We start from the raw sequence: 15,635 nt of genomic DNA, 5'->3' as shown, positions 1-15,635 counted from the left end.
TTTACGGGACAAAGAGCCGTCCTTAGTTCGCTCAACACTATTTCACACAGCTCTTATGTCTGATGACAGTTGCCAATATAGAACTATCAGGCTCTTAGATTACAAAATCGGTCCAACTCCTATAGATGATAATGTACATCCAATATAATCTCAGTCACAAGTTATTCTTCAATTTGCAATAAAATTCTCTAACTTGACCGCATATTAGTCAAATAAGCTGGCGCTGCAACATTAGAAGACAAAAAAGAAGACAAGTTTGCAATCAGGCGATAGTCACCGCTGATTAACCCGAATTAACTTCAAATGCAGCGATGCTTAGGTGTCGGAAGTAAGCCCAGATTATCTAAGCTCCGTATACACAATTTGAGTTGGGTCTGCTTGCTTAAACCGGGATTTGAAATTTTTCGTTTGTCTGTTTATCTTCCGTTGGCTTGAGAGCGGACGGGCCAGAGGTCCGCGCAAATACAGTTTGTGTGTCCAACGTCACGGACTTTGGCAGACCTTAAACTAGGCATGGTAGTCTATTTGCTATATTACCAACTCAACTGCCAACACTATTGGCGTGTCGTCGTTTGCAGTCGAGGTTCCAGATGATTGCCATTGTATTGGACTATTATCTGCGACTTAATTCACTATCCTGTCCACGACCTCCCCACCCGTCAGATAAGAGCTGCCAGATAGGGTCGGCGCCATTGACAGTTTTCGGAGTGACGTTGCCGGACTGCCAAGAACCTATATACATCACTGTGCGTCGACAAGAGCTTTTCGACTGCAGTCTTGACACTGCTTATTCCGTTGATAAGACGATTATTCAAAGGCTAGTTCTTGGAGATTTGCAAAATGAGTGGAATGCCTATTCTTGGGATTCCGGGAATTCCATCTGGGCAACAGGCACATCACTGAATAGGTTTTTGAGCACCAACAAAACACATAGACAATGTCTGCTGTTGAATAAGCCTAATTTGCAAGCGCCTTGGGCGACTGTGCAGTTAGTTACACTTGGACTGCAAGGGCTTTTGGTTAAAGTTTCCTGGTGATCATCTTAATCTCTCCTCAATGACAGCTCCCTCACCCTATGTTCAGAACAGTTTCGTCGTTTCATGATGATAAGGACTGCGATAGCAATCAGAATGATAAGAGTTCTGATAAGATATTTTACATCTTGTGAAGCATGCGAACGAATTGTCTTGAATTTACTGATTTCTGAATGTGTAATTGTTTCATTACACATTTTTATCATCTGTCGCATTTCTGTTATCACTGTCATGGCACTGTGTTCAATACCACTCTTTTTTTTGTTTTTTTTACATGCATACCCGGATTCAGATATCAACCAAACTAATGTCGAACTGATACTTCATGGGCGCCACATGAACTCATTACTGGTTTTTGTCCGGAGTTAACTATTAGCGTTACTGATAAGCGCTATCTGGCTCTCGACTCTTCGCGATAAAATGAGGTCTATAAATTTGCCTATCGTCTCCATGCAAACTTCTAGTATCTAAACAGTGCTGGCTCTCTGAATTGTCTCTCATCATCTCCACAGATATATCGGAACACAAAATTTACGATGGGTGTAGATGAAAAGAAAAATATCGAGACAGTCGTTGTTAACGAGGTATCGTCAGACAGCGAAAGCCCTGAATATGTGAAGACTGAAGACGGTCTTCCTCCTATGAAACGTGAAAATGTGTTCAACGATGATTTGAACTGGATTCCTTCCAGACGCGCGCTTTTTTTTGGTCGTATTTGGGATGCGTTTGCAAAGCCTCCAAATGAACGAAAATATCTTCTAAAGTTGGACCTTTTTATTTTATCTTATGCTCTGTTCTCGTATGGACTTAAATCTATCGACGTGAATAATATTTCTAATGCATATGTCTCTGGAATGAAAGAAGAGGTGTGTCATGATTATAGTTTTGAGTGTGTTTCATCTAACAACACTAGCTGGGGCTGTATGGACAAGAACGAAATCTCTTCACTACATTTTTCAACATTGGATATCTTGTTGGTTCGACTCCGTCTCAGATTATCATTAATCGAGTTCGTCCCTCGATTTGGATTCCTCTCTGTGAATTTATTTGGTCGATTATTGTTATGTGTATAGCCGCTGCTCATAATGCACGTACTATATACGGACTGCGCTTTATGCTTGGAATTTTCGAGTCCTGCTCTTATCCCGGATTTGCATATATTCTTGGCTGTTGGTATGGACCTGATGAATTGGCTAAACGAATGGGAGTCTATGATTTAGCTGGTTATGCAGCGAACATGTTTGCCGGATATATCCAAACTGGCATTTACACTGGATTGAACGGGGCATGTGGACTTTCGGGCTGGCGATGGATGTTTATTATCGACGGTATAATGGGATTTCCTATTTGTGCTTGGGGATTTTATTCCGTTCCTGATTTTCCGAATAATACTCGTGCTCGTTGGTTGACAAAACAAGACCGAGAACTAGGACTGGTCAGAATGGCTGCAATGGGAAAAAAATCACCGAAAAAGTTAACGCCAAAGCGATTTTTTGATATGTTTTTTCGGAGCTGGAGACCTTGGCCGTTCATGGTATCTTACGTATTGTTGTGGATTAATGGTACAACATCCTATTTCAATTTATGGTTGAAAGCGACTGGTCGGTTTTCGGTCCAGCAAATCAATTTGATTCCTACAGGAGGATACGCACTTGGACTGGTAACTGGATTTTTATTTGCAAATCTTTCTGATCGGACAAAAAATCGTTTCGGATGGCTGATGCTGGCAACGTGGATCAGAACTTTGGGCGCGATTTTACTAGCGATTTGGAATCTGCCGTTCGGTGCGATTTTCTTCGCAAATTTGTGTGGATACATGTCCGAACCCGTGTGGTCGATTCTCTTGGCCTGGGCGTCTGAAGAGTTCCAAGATGACGCGGAACTTCGTGGATTACTGGCTGCGGTAGGCAATTCTATTGGCGCATCATTTTCGATGTGGGTACCGTTACTTATTTTCCCAACTCCCCAAGCACCACATTATAAGCTTGGTTATAAAGTCTTATGTGGGTTTAATGGTATAGACATGTTGGCTTTGATTGCGTTTTTGTATTTATCTAAACGCGAGCATCGCGACAAAGTCCAAAACGCATATGGTCTCTGGGTTTCACGAGATGATTATTTAATTCATCTCCAGGAAATTGAAGATCGCGAACGTGATGAGTTGTCGGTGGTACCAGTGAACTCTATGATTGGTCCTACCGACATTGCTACTAAGATGGAAGTTAAAGCAGATGGAACTACGAAGCGATTGAGTATCGGTTCGGGGGAGCTTTCAATCGACGAGATATATCGTAGGGACCCTCCTCCTCAGTTTTCAGCCTGATAAGTCTATTAAAAATTAACCTCAAAATCATAACTTCCATATTCAATCATCCGTAACCGTTTATGCCTATTACTCATCAGCTATTAGTGAAATGCTTCCCACGCATGTAGATCGGCATCACCTAATTTTCGTAACTTCGATGGCGCCAAGTCCGGGAACAAAATCGTATTCGGGACGATAGAGTCCTCAAAATTCAAATGGACTAATTGCGCACAGGATGACGACAGGTCGATGAAGTCAGGGACCGAGGCAGGGCCAGCATCCAAATGGGTTATCCAGGGATCGAACTCGTGAGCTGCACGAAGCTGGCTTCCAATCAGACAGGTCCATAGTACCCATTGATCTTTCCGGAGAATTACACAGGAGCGTGCGACTAGTGAGTCAAGATTTGGGGAGGCGGCGAGTAAAAGTCGTAACGTGTAGAGTGACAGCACGGTATTGTGATCCTGAATCGAGTCGTCGGAAGTAGGACAGGAAGCATACAAAGACAATCGCGGCTCCTGTAGCTCTGTTCCGGATATATATAGCTCAGTAAGACTGGGAAAAATAGGTAGCCGGGCGACATCTCGATGGCCGCCTAAAGTTTGCAGCTGGCGATCAATTATCGGGTCAGAACTACCGTAGATTTCAAGTTTGCGCAAGTTCGGGAAAATAAAATCGCACTGTCGCATTGCATGGTGTCGCGAGAGAAACCGCAACAACTGAACAGATACATTGGGTGGTATCGACAGATTCTCTAGTCGTGCAAATATATCCAAATTAGGCATATCGAGCCGGCCTGACCAGGACTGAACCAATGGCGCTGCAGACGATGGCAAGGATAGCGTGCGAAGATTTGACAGTCGGCCAACTGTGATATCTGTACCTTCGGGGGGCGGACTAAAGCTGATGATAGTTTGCCAGAGTAGCATACGAGCTGTTCTAGAGCTAATGTCGAGCGCTTCAGGTGAAGTTGAATGTCTAGCCAGTCTAATCGTGTGGACAAATCCGCGGGACCGTTTAATGAGAATGGCAAGGTCGGTAGAAGACAAAACAGAAGCGCAGGATGAGTTGAAAAAATCAAGAGCTGCGTATGCCGACGGACTATGAGTGAGATAGTCTTCAACAAGGGCGTGCCAGCGCCTAGAGACAGAAGCCAGAATCAAGAAATAGGGATAAGATAGTTCTTGGAGGATCTGAAAAAACAGCTCTGCAGGCAAAACTGAGGCAGGGTCGACTCGCCTATCTAAACGGAGAGAAACATCGAGCAAATTATTCGCAACGATCTGTCTATATGGTGACCGGCAGGGTGATGGGGATGGGGATGGAGACGGATTTCGGGACAAGTCCGAGTAGGGAGTTGACGCACGCGATGAGAACGCGCTTGACCGGCACGACCACGTACCGGTATCATGTCTGTGTTTCATACTGCGTGCGTAGTGACTATTACTGGAAGTCCAAAATAAAGAAAGAGTAAACTATGAACAAGGTGAGTGGGTGGAAGAGGTGAAGAGGAATGGGCATCGAGATAGTGCGGCGGCTGGTATACGAAGCGAAGCGATGGCGAAGGCGATGGTGGAGAGTGGCGATTTTGGCGGGATTTGGACCAGCAGACAGGTATGGGATCGAGTGTAGATTATGGCTGAGAAAAACAGCCAATTATTTGAAAATTATTTAGAATTGCACGTTAATGTACAGTTATGATAATAAGATAGCGGAGTGCAGTGTTTCAATGGATAACAATAGCAGAATCTGGCTCTGGAAAGCAGTATTTTATACTGATCTGCTGATTAAAACTGTCTGCTACAGCAATCCCAACTCAGATCCCGAATAGGACTGCCCTTCTTTAATTAATAATAACTTATATAATCGCTTTCAGATATTACGAACGCCTTATCAATATCTGTAAGCGCTTGTATTACATAACATCTTATGCAGACAATGGGCGCCTGAGTCGAGGCCAAGCCCTTGCCCGATGCGTATGCAGGGGCAATTAAGGACTAGGGTCGGAAAGGGGCGGAGCAGTGTTCAAGCTGTTTGTAACACTGTAGCTAGACCACAATTGCTGCAACCACATAGACTACAATCGACCACAATTAGGAGACCGCCGGAATCGTGCGAGCCCGTTGGATAGCAGCAAATTAACAGATCTCGAAATATTGGCAGATATTACGTAATAATATACAGCACGGATTCGGAAGATGTAAACAATAACGGCAAGCAATAATTACCTTCTTCCCGTAGGGCTTGGAACTAGGCTTGGATTTGGCTTGGACGGGGCTGTGCACGCCGCAGCGAAAAGTTGTCCCGGCAACGAACAAACAAGCCGAGTGGGAAATCGGTCACGATGCTCGACATGATTATGTAAAGAATCTATATAGATTGCAAGAGCCAAACGGACAGAACAACATGAATCGGTAGACTTGATGAAGTTCAACAAAAAGAACTGCAATCTAGGCTAGTAGAATTGAATCAATCGAATTATTCGCACTGCTCCAGCTGAATCGACGGCAATCGAGTATAATGTTGCAATCAACCAGTATCACAATGCACCTCCGGAATCCCATTACCGTTCTTTTTGACCTTTTGCTCTGCTGCAAATGATCCAGCACGCCTATCGCACGGATGTCCCGTAATTTGGCTATCCTCCGTAACTGTAACTGTATATTTCTTTGTATTTACTATTGTTTCTACCGCCATTGCTACTGTGCTTCCGTCGTCGCTCCTGCCGTCGTTGTTACAACCGTCTACCACTCCCTACTTCGGACACTGCAGCTGCCGAGACGTCCAAGTCCACCCGACCCTGAACTCTCCTCCCCTCCACCAGCTACTCTTTATCTATCTTCACCATCCTTATCCTGCTTAAAAGCCTTCGAGTCTCCACCTGTTTCACTCTTGTCGTCTGCTCTGGTTCGTTCTCGCTCACATCTCAATCTCCTCCGTCTCCAACAGGAATTTGTCACCGTCGTCGTCTAACCGACCGACTTGAAACCAAACATAGCGCTCAGTCCGCCTCGGTCCATGGCCTTGCGTGTGTTCGTCCACTCCGCCCCATCACAGGCTCTCCAACTGCAATCTGTACATCCACGGTCGTAATACGTCCAGAGACACTGCCTTTCCTCGGCTCTTCTCTCTGCCCTTACATGGCAGAGCTCTATATTTCTTTCCGGTTGACATAAACTCGACCTTCTTCCTCGTCATTTTCTAACATCACATCACCCTTCGCCCTCCGACCCCCCTCCCTTGTTATAATACTCCGTCCTGCTCCTGACTATCTCGACCTTTCTCTCTAAATCATGGCTCCTCATCCTGAACCACCCGTCATCAGGATAGACACATCCGTCGTAAGTGTCTGCTCTTTTTGTACTCGATCTGCTCGCTAATTTTTAGGCTACCTCTGATTCTGGTGTAGATATCCCCTCCCCAGTCTCACACAGACTAGAATCTTCCGAGAAGAAGGAGACTCCTCCTTCGTCTGCGGTCAGCAACTACTCCAATCTGTCCTCGCAGCCAACTCTTTCTCCTTTGCAAGTTCTCGAGCAAGCTCGGCAAGATGATTCAGCCATTTCTCTCGATAACAAGCCATTCAAACTTACGCCTAAACAACTAACATTGCTCAATCATCATGAGCAGCAAGCAGTATATATACTTCACGAGATTGGGGGTATCACAGGTCTCGAGCAGAAAATCAACTGCAATATCGAATCTGGACTTTCCGCCGATGAAGATTTTTCCGTTCGCGAATCTGTCTATGGTCGAAATGTGCTTCCCGATAAGAAAAGTATTCCCTTTTGGCGGCTGTTTATCATGGCCTTGTCTGATAAAATGCTTATTCTTCTTTCGGTAGCTGCTATCGTTTCGTTTGCCCTAGGTATGTACGAAACGTTTGGCACGCCTCCGGAGTACGACGCTACTGGTCATGAAATGCCTAAAGTCGACTGGATTGAGGGTGTTGCTATTCTAGTTGCCGTCCTTGTGGTTGTCTCGGTGGGTGCTTTGAACGATTGGCAGAAAGAGCGACAGTTTGCGAAACTCAACAAGAAAAAGGATGATCGCCAGGTTAAAGTTATTCGATCTGGTCAAACTGCTACTCTCTCTGTTTATGACATCGAGGTCGGCGATTGTCTCTTGATCGAACCGGGTGATATGGTTCCTGTTGATGGAGTCTTCATTAAAGGTCATGGTGTTCAATGCGATGAATCGGCTGCTACCGGTGAGACGAATGCTTTGAAAAAAGTCGCTTGCGAGGAAGTCGTTGCCGCAATTGACAAAGCTGGGCCTTCTGGTCTAACGGCTGCGCAAGCAGAAAAATTGGATCCTTTCATTCTTTCGGGCTCCAAAGTTCTCGAAGGTTTCGGCACGTTCCTTGTTACTGCTGTTGGTGTCAATTCCGCCCATGGTAAAACAATGATGGATCTCCAGAACGATGATAACGATGAAGGCACGCCACTTCAAGCAAAGCTCAATGTAATTGCCGAAACAATTGCTAAATGGGGCGGTGGTGCCTCACTACTGCTGTTCATTATTCTCCTGCTTCGATTCCTTGGCGAACTTCCATCAAATCATGAAACATCTGCGAAAAAGGGCGAAGAATTCTTAGGCTATTTGATTACTGCAGTCACACTTATTGCTGTCGCGGTTCCAGAAGGACTTCCACTCGCCGTGACGCTCGCTCTGGCCTTTGCAACCAAGCGCATGTTGAAAGATAACAATCTCGTGCGTGTTTTAAAATCTTGCGAAACTATGGGTAATGCGACTACGATCTGTTCGGATAAGACTGGTACTCTGACGCAAAACAAGATGACAGTTGTTGAGGGTGCTGTTGGATTGGATTTGCTTTATAGTTCAAAAGACTCGGCGAATTTGCCTGCTGATACAGAGAGTGAAAAAGAGTTATTATTCTCCTCGTCAGCGGGCCCGGTCCCTATCACTACTGTTCAAGATGGCCTTGATCCCACTGTAAAGACCATACTTCTGCAGTCTATTTCTTTTAACACTACCGCTTTTGAAGATTCTGCGTCTGAAGAGGTTTTTGTGGGCTCCAAGACAGAGACCGCTCTACTAAATTTTGCGCGAAACTACCTGGCCATGGGTCCGTTAGATTCGGAACGGTCGAACTTGTCCGTTGTACAACTTTTCCCCTTTGATTCAAAGAAGAAATGCATGGGTGTCGCTGTTCGACTTCCGGATCCTAACAATTCGGAAAGGACGTTTGTCCGACTGTATGTGAAGGGAGCATCAGAAATTGTCCTTGCGCAAGCTTCGTCAGCAGTCGTTGCAACTAAGTCGTCGACTATTACATCTGTGACCATGACAGATATCGATGGCGTGGTATATACACCTATCGATAATCATGTTTCGGATTACGTTAATAAGCTGATTGTGTCGTACGCTGAAAAATCCCTCCGCACGATCGGTATGGTATATCGCGATTTTCCTTCTTGGCCTCCAGAGGGGCTCGATGTGCTCGAAGATGAGCCAAATCAAATCAAAAATTTTGGTGATGTCACAGCTGAGATGCGTTGGGTAGGGCTGGTCGGCATTATGGATCCTCTCCGAAATGGAGTTGTTGAAGCTGTACTTGATTGTCAGAGGGCCGGTGTTGTTGTCCGAATGGTGACCGGTGATAATATTGTCACTGCGAAGGCTATTGCGACCGATTGTGGAATTTATACGAACGGTGTAGTTCTGCAAGGACCGGATTTTCGAGCTATGGACCCCGAAGAACGAGACCGGATTATCCCCAAATTACAAGTGCTAGCTCGCTCAAGTCCTCAGGATAAGCGTCTGCTTGTCCAGCGGCTGAAAAAAATGGGCGAAACAGTTGCGGTCACTGGAGACGGAACGAACGATGCACCTGCTTTGACAATGGCTGATGTTGGCTTTTCCATGGGTATTGCAGGAACGGAAGTGGCCAAAGAAGCGTCAGACATTATTCTTATGGATGATAACTTTTCCAGCATCGTCAAAGCCTTGTTGTGGGGACGAGCTGTAAACGATGCGGTTAAAAAGTTTCTACAGTTTCAGGTGACGGTGAACATCACAGCAGTGACTCTTACGATTATTTCTGCAATCGTCAGTTCCGATGGAGATTCGGTAATGACTGCAGTTCAGCTGTTGTGGGTTAATTTGATTATGGATACCTTTGCCGCACTCGCATTAGCGACAGATCCACCTACTCGCTCAATGTTAGATCGCCCCCCAGTTCCCAAATCGGAAGGTATGATCACTCTTACAATGTGGAAGATGATGATCGGACAAGCCATATATCAGATTGCTGCTACATTCGTTTTGCATTTTGCTGGAAATAAGATCTGGAATATTGATCCGAACGACTCAAACGCGGTCGAACGCCTGTCATCAACGGTGTTCAACTCGTTTGTGTGGATGCAGTTTTTCAATATGTTTGTCAATCGACGTTTGGACAACAAGCTTAACATTTTTGAGGGTTTATCGCGAAACTACTTTTTCATTATGATTGCGTGTGTGATGGGTGGTGGCCAGATTTTGATTATGTTTGTCGGTGGAAGTGCGTTCTCTATCAAACGGATCACCGGCGTTGACTGGGCTGTTTCGCTTGTCATTGGTTTTGTTTCGATTCCTATCGGCATTTTCCTCCGTTTGTGTGTTCCAGACGCGCTAGCATATACGCTGTACAAGCCGTTTGGGATTGTATTCCGATTTGTGTGGGGTCTGATAGTCAAATTTTTCAAGCTGTTTGCATTCCTTTGGCCGTTCAAGAAGAATGGCGATGACGGAGATGAGGAACACAAGCTCGATGAGGATGGAATGATCCGGTCACCGGGCGGAACTCAATACGAAAAGGGCGACTATGAGTGGAATCCTGCGATCGAAAAAGTCCGAGAAGAGTTGATTTTTCTCAAGGCTATTCGAGGTGGTCGGTCAAGAGAGCTACGGTTCAAACCGAAAAAGATATATCAACAATGGAAGGCGTCGCGTAGTTCTATTTCGGGCATTGCAGACGAAGAAGCTCATGGGGCTTCGAGATCAGGATCGATTATGCACCATAATCGTCGTAGGTCAGGTAGTTCGTTGGGTGCTATGGCCATGGTTCCGTCTATCGTAGGAGGAGCTGTGGCGGGTTGGTCGCCGAGTGAGCGGAGCCCAAGTGGTACAATGTTTCCTGGAGCTACAGAAACGCCTGATGGATATTTGTCGCCGGTCAATGCTGGTGGTCGTACAATTTTGTTCGATGATTCACGCAAGACTGAATAGTGATGTTTTTGTGTCTGTGCCCTGTTGATTTGTTATTGTTACAGTGTTTGATTGGATTTACATTTTTGTCCATATCCTCTAATTAGATTAATATTATAAATTTTGTAATATCCATTAGGTGCTTTATATTTTATGGTCACTGTTTTCGTGATTAGATGTATAAATACATGCATATATATAATGCAATGTAAATTAAATTTCCAATGTTGGTCATAATAAAGATAGAGTTTACGCGATGGGCTGATCAGCCGGTCCCAACGTGGGACGATTGATCAGAATTCGCAAGACTGTACCATGGTAAATAAATTGAAGTATATGAAGATTGTTAGATTTATAAGAATAAAAGTTATGTATATTCTAGTTAATATTTTTAAGGTCTAGTTATAACAAGGGCACAGCATGAACTGCTCGCTGAGCTTACAAGCTGAGGCTTTGCTCACAGCGTTACTGCACTTATATGACTCTGATATCTATCGCTCTTTGGATTCGCGAGAACAATATGGCAAGAAAATTTAAAATTAGCGAACAAACATACATATATACTAACTTGAGCATAGAAATTGAGCGACGGGTTGTGCACAAGTTACAGCAAGACGCGGACCTCGCATCTTCAAAGCACGATCCACTGATTGCGCTACCTTTCGAGGTACAGATCAGAATCCTACAATGGCTTTCTCCGAGTGATTTGGCTCGTTCTTGCAGAGTGTCTCGAAGGTGGAAACAGCATTGTGAAGATTCAATACTATGGGTACGTTTATTTCTTGCTCGTCATTGGTCCGTCGATTGGCGATATTTGAAAGAGCACTCAGAGAGTTCTGAAATTTACTCAGCATTTTGTGGATATGTGGTTCCCAACACAGATCCCAGCACTGTCAAACAAGCAGGTTCCTGGAATAAGTGTATCAACTGGAAGTATTTATACAAGAAGCGGGCTGCAGTGGAACGAAGATGGGCTCTTGGAGCAAATTCGGTAACCTTTTATCCTTCAATCGGACAGAGGGCTAGTTCCAAGACCGAAAGGATTCAGCACACGCTCCCGTTGTTTTTGCAGACTGATACAGCTCTGCAACACACACAGGTTGAGTTAGATATCTTTCAGATTCAGCAAGGCCTTGACTGGGCTGCTCCTCAGATTTTTGCGGACATCCAACACGATGTAGTAGTTGGCTCACCGCCGGATTCGACGATATTGGATATGGCTCTGCTAGTCGAGCAGGTGACACCAAACAATCATGTATATGCCGTTCGATTTAACAGCCAATATATTGTGTCCGGGTCACGAGATACTTCTGTGAAAGTATATGACATCAAGACACAAAATTTGGTTGCCACTCTGACAGGTCACCAGAAGAGTGTTACCGGACTAGTAATTGACGATCGCGAAAATATAGTCGTGTCTGGCGATCAGGCAGGTCTATTAATTGTTTGGGATTTGAAAACTTTTTCGCCAAAGTCTGCCCTCAAGGCGAATCAAGGCGGGATTATGGGTGTCGGATTGACGAAGTCAGTCATTGTTACCGTCGGTCGTGACAACTTGGTGCATGTCTATTCGCGTGACAGTAATCCGCTGGTTTTGCGGAAAGCGTTGGCCGGTCATCAAAGTGTGATCAATTGTGTCGATGTATATGAAGGTACAGATGGTGAAGTGTACGCCGTGACTGGTTCTGCGGACCGCACTGTTCGTCTTTGGAATCTTGATTCAGGAGAATGTCTACGAACTATATCAGATCATTCGAGAGGAATTGCTACAGTTGCATTTGATGGGCGTACCGTAGTCAGCGGAGGGTCTGGAAAGTATCTTCATTTTTACGATATTTATAGCGGGCAAACTAGAATCATTGATCAAGCACATCAACGGCTAATTCGCACAATCAAATTGCACAACAACAGGCTGGTAACAGGCTCTCATGATGGCACTGTAGTTGTCTGGGACAACGAAGAAGGTGCTTATGGTTACCAATCTGGATGGAAAGTTCATACCAAATTTAACCTAAGCTCCATAGTACTCGATTTACAGTTTGATTATCGGAAAATCATTGTTTCGGGAGGGGATAATCGCATTACTTGCATTGACATGGGTGCTGGAGTTGAAGGACTGGATGAATTAGATTTAATCTATAAGTAATGTTTTCAAAGGGTACTATTAATGTAATTGTTTCAATTTTGGTTTTCCAGTCTTCTGATCATTGTAGTACTTCCAATTTGTCAAACGCCCCTGTTTGAATTTTCCTAGGTTCTCGTTCATCTTTTGCTGTTTGCTTTGGAATCGTTGCTTGAGAACTAGTCGTCTTTTTTTGGATGGGTTATTGCGTTTCCGGGATTTGCTTATGTCAGGTAATTTTGTAACTCGGTGAGGTAGATACAATGCTGGATAGGGCCGACTCGACATCTCAACAACATAGTTACCAGTAACAGCTACGTCTGCAAACTGCCTTCTCTCGTTGTCATCACTAACTGTTAGTCGCTTGGATTTTCATTCCATATACTAACGAGTAATACAAAAAAAAATTTCACATACTAATTCGCAAAATAATATGACTTCGGCCGAGATTGGATCACGGTCGTTGGTGCAAATGGAAGCCCTACATCAGCAGTGTCAGGCGGTATAAGTTGGCTTCGTTCTTGTTCTTGTTCTTTAGGGTCAATTTGAACAAGCTTGGGAGTCGAAAATAAGCTGAACTCAAATTCTTCCATTAATCTGCTTTGATATATTATGCAATATGGCTGTATTGGATCTACAGTATTTATTTGGCTCAGAAGATATATATGGGTTTAAGCTGGTTGGGAGCAATGACCATATTTTCAAATCAACAGCTTTCACAGCATCAACCGATGTCATGGATAGCGTAATAGAATATAATGTCATACAAAACCATGAAAAACACTGTAATTGCTATCATCGGCACCACAGGAGTTGGAAAGTCGAAAGTGAGTTTCACTGCTTCGACTGAGCAGAATCATTTCACTAACAGAATAGCTGAGCATAAGTCTATCTAAGGCCCTGAACGGGCAGGTTATAAACGCAGATTCGATGCAAGTCTACAATGGACTTGACACAATGACAAATAAACATCCTATATCTGAGAGATTTGGTGTGGAGCATCATTTGTTAGGTCATATCAAGGATTTAAATACCCAATATACAGTCAAAGACTACGTCTCTGAAGCCACGACGACGATCCAACAGATTATCGACAGTGCAAGTCTACCGATCATTGTCGGAGGGACGCATTACTACGTCCAAAGTCTTCTATTTAACAACGAACTGCCTGATGAAGAAAGCAATTTAAATTCGAATCAAACGGCGTTTCTCGAAACCGCAGATACAAGCCAACTTTTTGACAAGTTGAGCCTACTCGACCCAGTCATTGCGCAGAAATTCCATCCTCGAGACCGTAGGAAAATATCCACCGCACTGAAAATATGTTTCACAACAGGTAAGCCAGCTTCCGACATATACAAGCAGCAACAAAGCGATGGCAAAGAAGCAAGCCGATACAACAGTCTGATCTTTTGGGTCTACGCGCAGCCCAAATCACTCTACCCAAGACTAGATTCCCGAGTCGACGATATGCTCGAACACGGCGAATTGCTACAGGAGGTTTCCCAAATGGCCAATATCTACAAGTCTTCTACACCACACCCAGATCTAGAATCGGGGATTTGGCAAGTCATTGGGTTCAAAGAGTTTCTACCATATATTGAATCGAACACAGACTCAGACCGGTTGAATGGTCTCGATGAAATGAAAAAAGTCACTCGGAAGTACGCAGATACGCAAATCAAATGGATTCGCAAAAAACTACTTCCGATAGTGGAGTCTAGTCGTAACGAGGTGCAGATTGTGCTGCTTGATGCGTCCGATTTGTCCAATTGGGAAGCGAACGTCGAAAAGCGCGCGATCGAAATTGCAAAAGCGTTCCTAAATCATTCATTTGAAAAATCTTTGTCCGTCCCACAGGACAAGACACTACACGAATTACTTTACCCTAAAAACACAGCCTGGTCGACTTGCGCTGATGCTTGGAAACATTATGAATGCGACCTCTGCCTAACAAAAACCGGCGAAAAGTTTGTCTGCGTAGGAGAAACGCAGTGGAATGCGCATCTCCGACACAGACGACATCGCCAGGCAGTTAAACATATACGGGAGAAGGAAGCGTTTCAGAAATGGAAACTAACCACACATGAAAGAATTAACGTCTAAACTGATTCTTTTTTAGTCCGACGGCGTTTCAAGGCCAGCGAGGGCCTTTCGTGAGAACTACTACTGGTTCTAGCGGCCGGTTTTGATACCTGAATCTGTTCCGTTTTTTTTTTCGGTGCGTCAAGACAGATATTGTCCGGATTTTTCTCCAATAGCATAGCAGTGGACAGCGCTCGCGAGACCATTTGATCCTGCACACGCTGCTGAATCCTGTCTTCATCTTCATGAGCGATCGCACCGTACGAGTACCCCAATGTTGGTGAAAAGTTCGGCAGTTTATCCGCGGCCAACACGAGCGCTTGTCGCATATCTCTAGCGCATGACATTAGTCTACTCGACAACACCGAATATACTGCCGGCGCCATGTAAATATTTTCCTCGATCACAAAATATGTGGCAAGCACGACAACTTCGCTTGGTGATAGTCGTTCTTGTTTTCGAATTACCCATAAAGCACTGCTGGGATTTGACTTGACAATTGCAAACTCGACTCCTCGCATCGCTTCTAATGCGTTTGTGATGTCGGAAAGTTGCATCATCGGCGCGTTGAACTGGGATTGCATTTTTAGCGTCTGGTTATTGCTGGATCGATCGTAGAATGGCGACTGCGCAAAATAGTCTAGCACTTGTTTTTTATTAATCATTTTCTAATTTGAAAATCTGGCTGATAACTTACCATTGTCAGTCCTCAATCCCCATTGTGCTATCCATTCCGGCGCTCGCCATTGCAATTCGTCCAATGGTTGCTTCTCTGTCATATTTGTAAAATCAATATTGATATTCTATATTTGGTTCTCTGAAGCGACTATCACCCAGCTATAAATTCCAAAAAGAAATTTAACCTTAATTTCAGGAA

At 44.4% G+C, this 15,635-nt stretch overlaps 7 protein-coding genes across 7 annotated transcripts; 4 read left to right on the top strand and 3 right to left on the bottom strand.

Annotated features, from left to right (window-relative positions):
• Positions 1 to 1,304: 1,304 nt before the first annotated feature.
• On the top strand, positions 1,305 to 3,399 carry V1516DRAFT_575570 (major facilitator superfamily domain-containing protein). Its single transcript, XM_066919249.1, has 2 exons — positions 1,305 to 1,900; positions 1,948 to 3,399. The coding sequence occupies exons 1-2, from the start codon at positions 1,571 to 1,573 to the stop codon at positions 3,355 to 3,357; spliced, it is 1,740 nt and encodes a 579-aa protein (XP_066775156.1). The 5' UTR covers positions 1,305 to 1,570; the 3' UTR covers positions 3,358 to 3,399.
• On the bottom strand, positions 3,254 to 5,181 carry V1516DRAFT_681524 (uncharacterized protein). Its single transcript, XM_066923255.1, has one exon. It carries the CDS (start codon positions 4,761 to 4,763, stop codon positions 3,441 to 3,443), a length of 1,323 nt encoding a protein of 440 aa, XP_066775155.1. The 5' UTR covers positions 4,764 to 5,181; the 3' UTR covers positions 3,254 to 3,440.
• A 1,291-nt stretch (positions 5,182 to 6,472) lies between these two features.
• Positions 6,473 to 10,591, top strand: V1516DRAFT_575259 (uncharacterized protein). Its single transcript, XM_066919248.1, has 2 exons — positions 6,473 to 6,680; positions 6,727 to 10,591. The coding sequence occupies exons 1-2, from the start codon at positions 6,633 to 6,635 to the stop codon at positions 10,570 to 10,572; spliced, it is 3,894 nt and encodes a 1,297-aa protein (XP_066775154.1). The 5' UTR covers positions 6,473 to 6,632; the 3' UTR covers positions 10,573 to 10,591.
• A 380-nt stretch (positions 10,592 to 10,971) lies between these two features.
• On the top strand, positions 10,972 to 12,697 carry V1516DRAFT_666569 (WD40-repeat-containing domain protein; the record flags this gene model as incomplete). Its single annotated transcript, XM_066920754.1, has 2 exons — positions 10,972 to 11,074; positions 11,130 to 12,697. 2 exons carry the CDS (start codon positions 10,972 to 10,974, stop codon positions 12,695 to 12,697), a joined length of 1,671 nt encoding a protein of 556 aa, XP_066775153.1.
• V1516DRAFT_681521 (uncharacterized protein) lies at positions 12,668 to 13,312 on the bottom strand. The gene is made up of 2 exons (XM_066923254.1): positions 13,091 to 13,312; positions 12,668 to 13,022 (listed from the first exon to the last, which is right to left on the bottom strand). Exons 1-2 carry the CDS (start codon positions 13,264 to 13,266, stop codon positions 12,716 to 12,718), a joined length of 483 nt encoding a protein of 160 aa, XP_066775152.1. The 5' UTR covers positions 13,267 to 13,312; the 3' UTR covers positions 12,668 to 12,715.
• Positions 13,129 to 14,793, top strand: V1516DRAFT_575075 (IPP transferase-domain-containing protein). The gene is made up of 2 exons (XM_066919247.1): positions 13,129 to 13,500; positions 13,550 to 14,793. The coding sequence occupies exons 1-2, from the start codon at positions 13,432 to 13,434 to the stop codon at positions 14,777 to 14,779; spliced, it is 1,299 nt and encodes a 432-aa protein (XP_066775151.1). The 5' UTR covers positions 13,129 to 13,431; the 3' UTR covers positions 14,780 to 14,793.
• Positions 14,794 to 14,868: 75 nt separating this feature from the next.
• Positions 14,869 to 15,537, bottom strand: V1516DRAFT_608141 (MED6 mediator subfamily complex component-domain-containing protein; the record flags this gene model as incomplete). The annotated part of the gene is made up of 2 exons (XM_066919283.1): positions 14,869 to 15,404; positions 15,456 to 15,537. Coding segments are annotated over 2 exons (618 nt in total), but the record flags the coding sequence as incomplete, so codon positions are not given.
• Between the last annotated feature and the right edge of the window lie 98 nt (positions 15,538 to 15,635).

This window comes from Lipomyces oligophaga (genome assembly GCF_038497815.1).
Source record: "Lipomyces oligophaga strain CBS 7107 unplaced genomic scaffold V1516scaffold_9, whole genome shotgun sequence".
NCBI lineage: Eukaryota > Fungi > Ascomycota > Lipomycetes > Lipomycetales > Lipomycetaceae > Lipomyces > [Lipomyces] oligophaga.
Note: the sequence above shows the minus strand (reverse complement) of the source record. Positions and strands in the feature narration are given on the sequence as shown.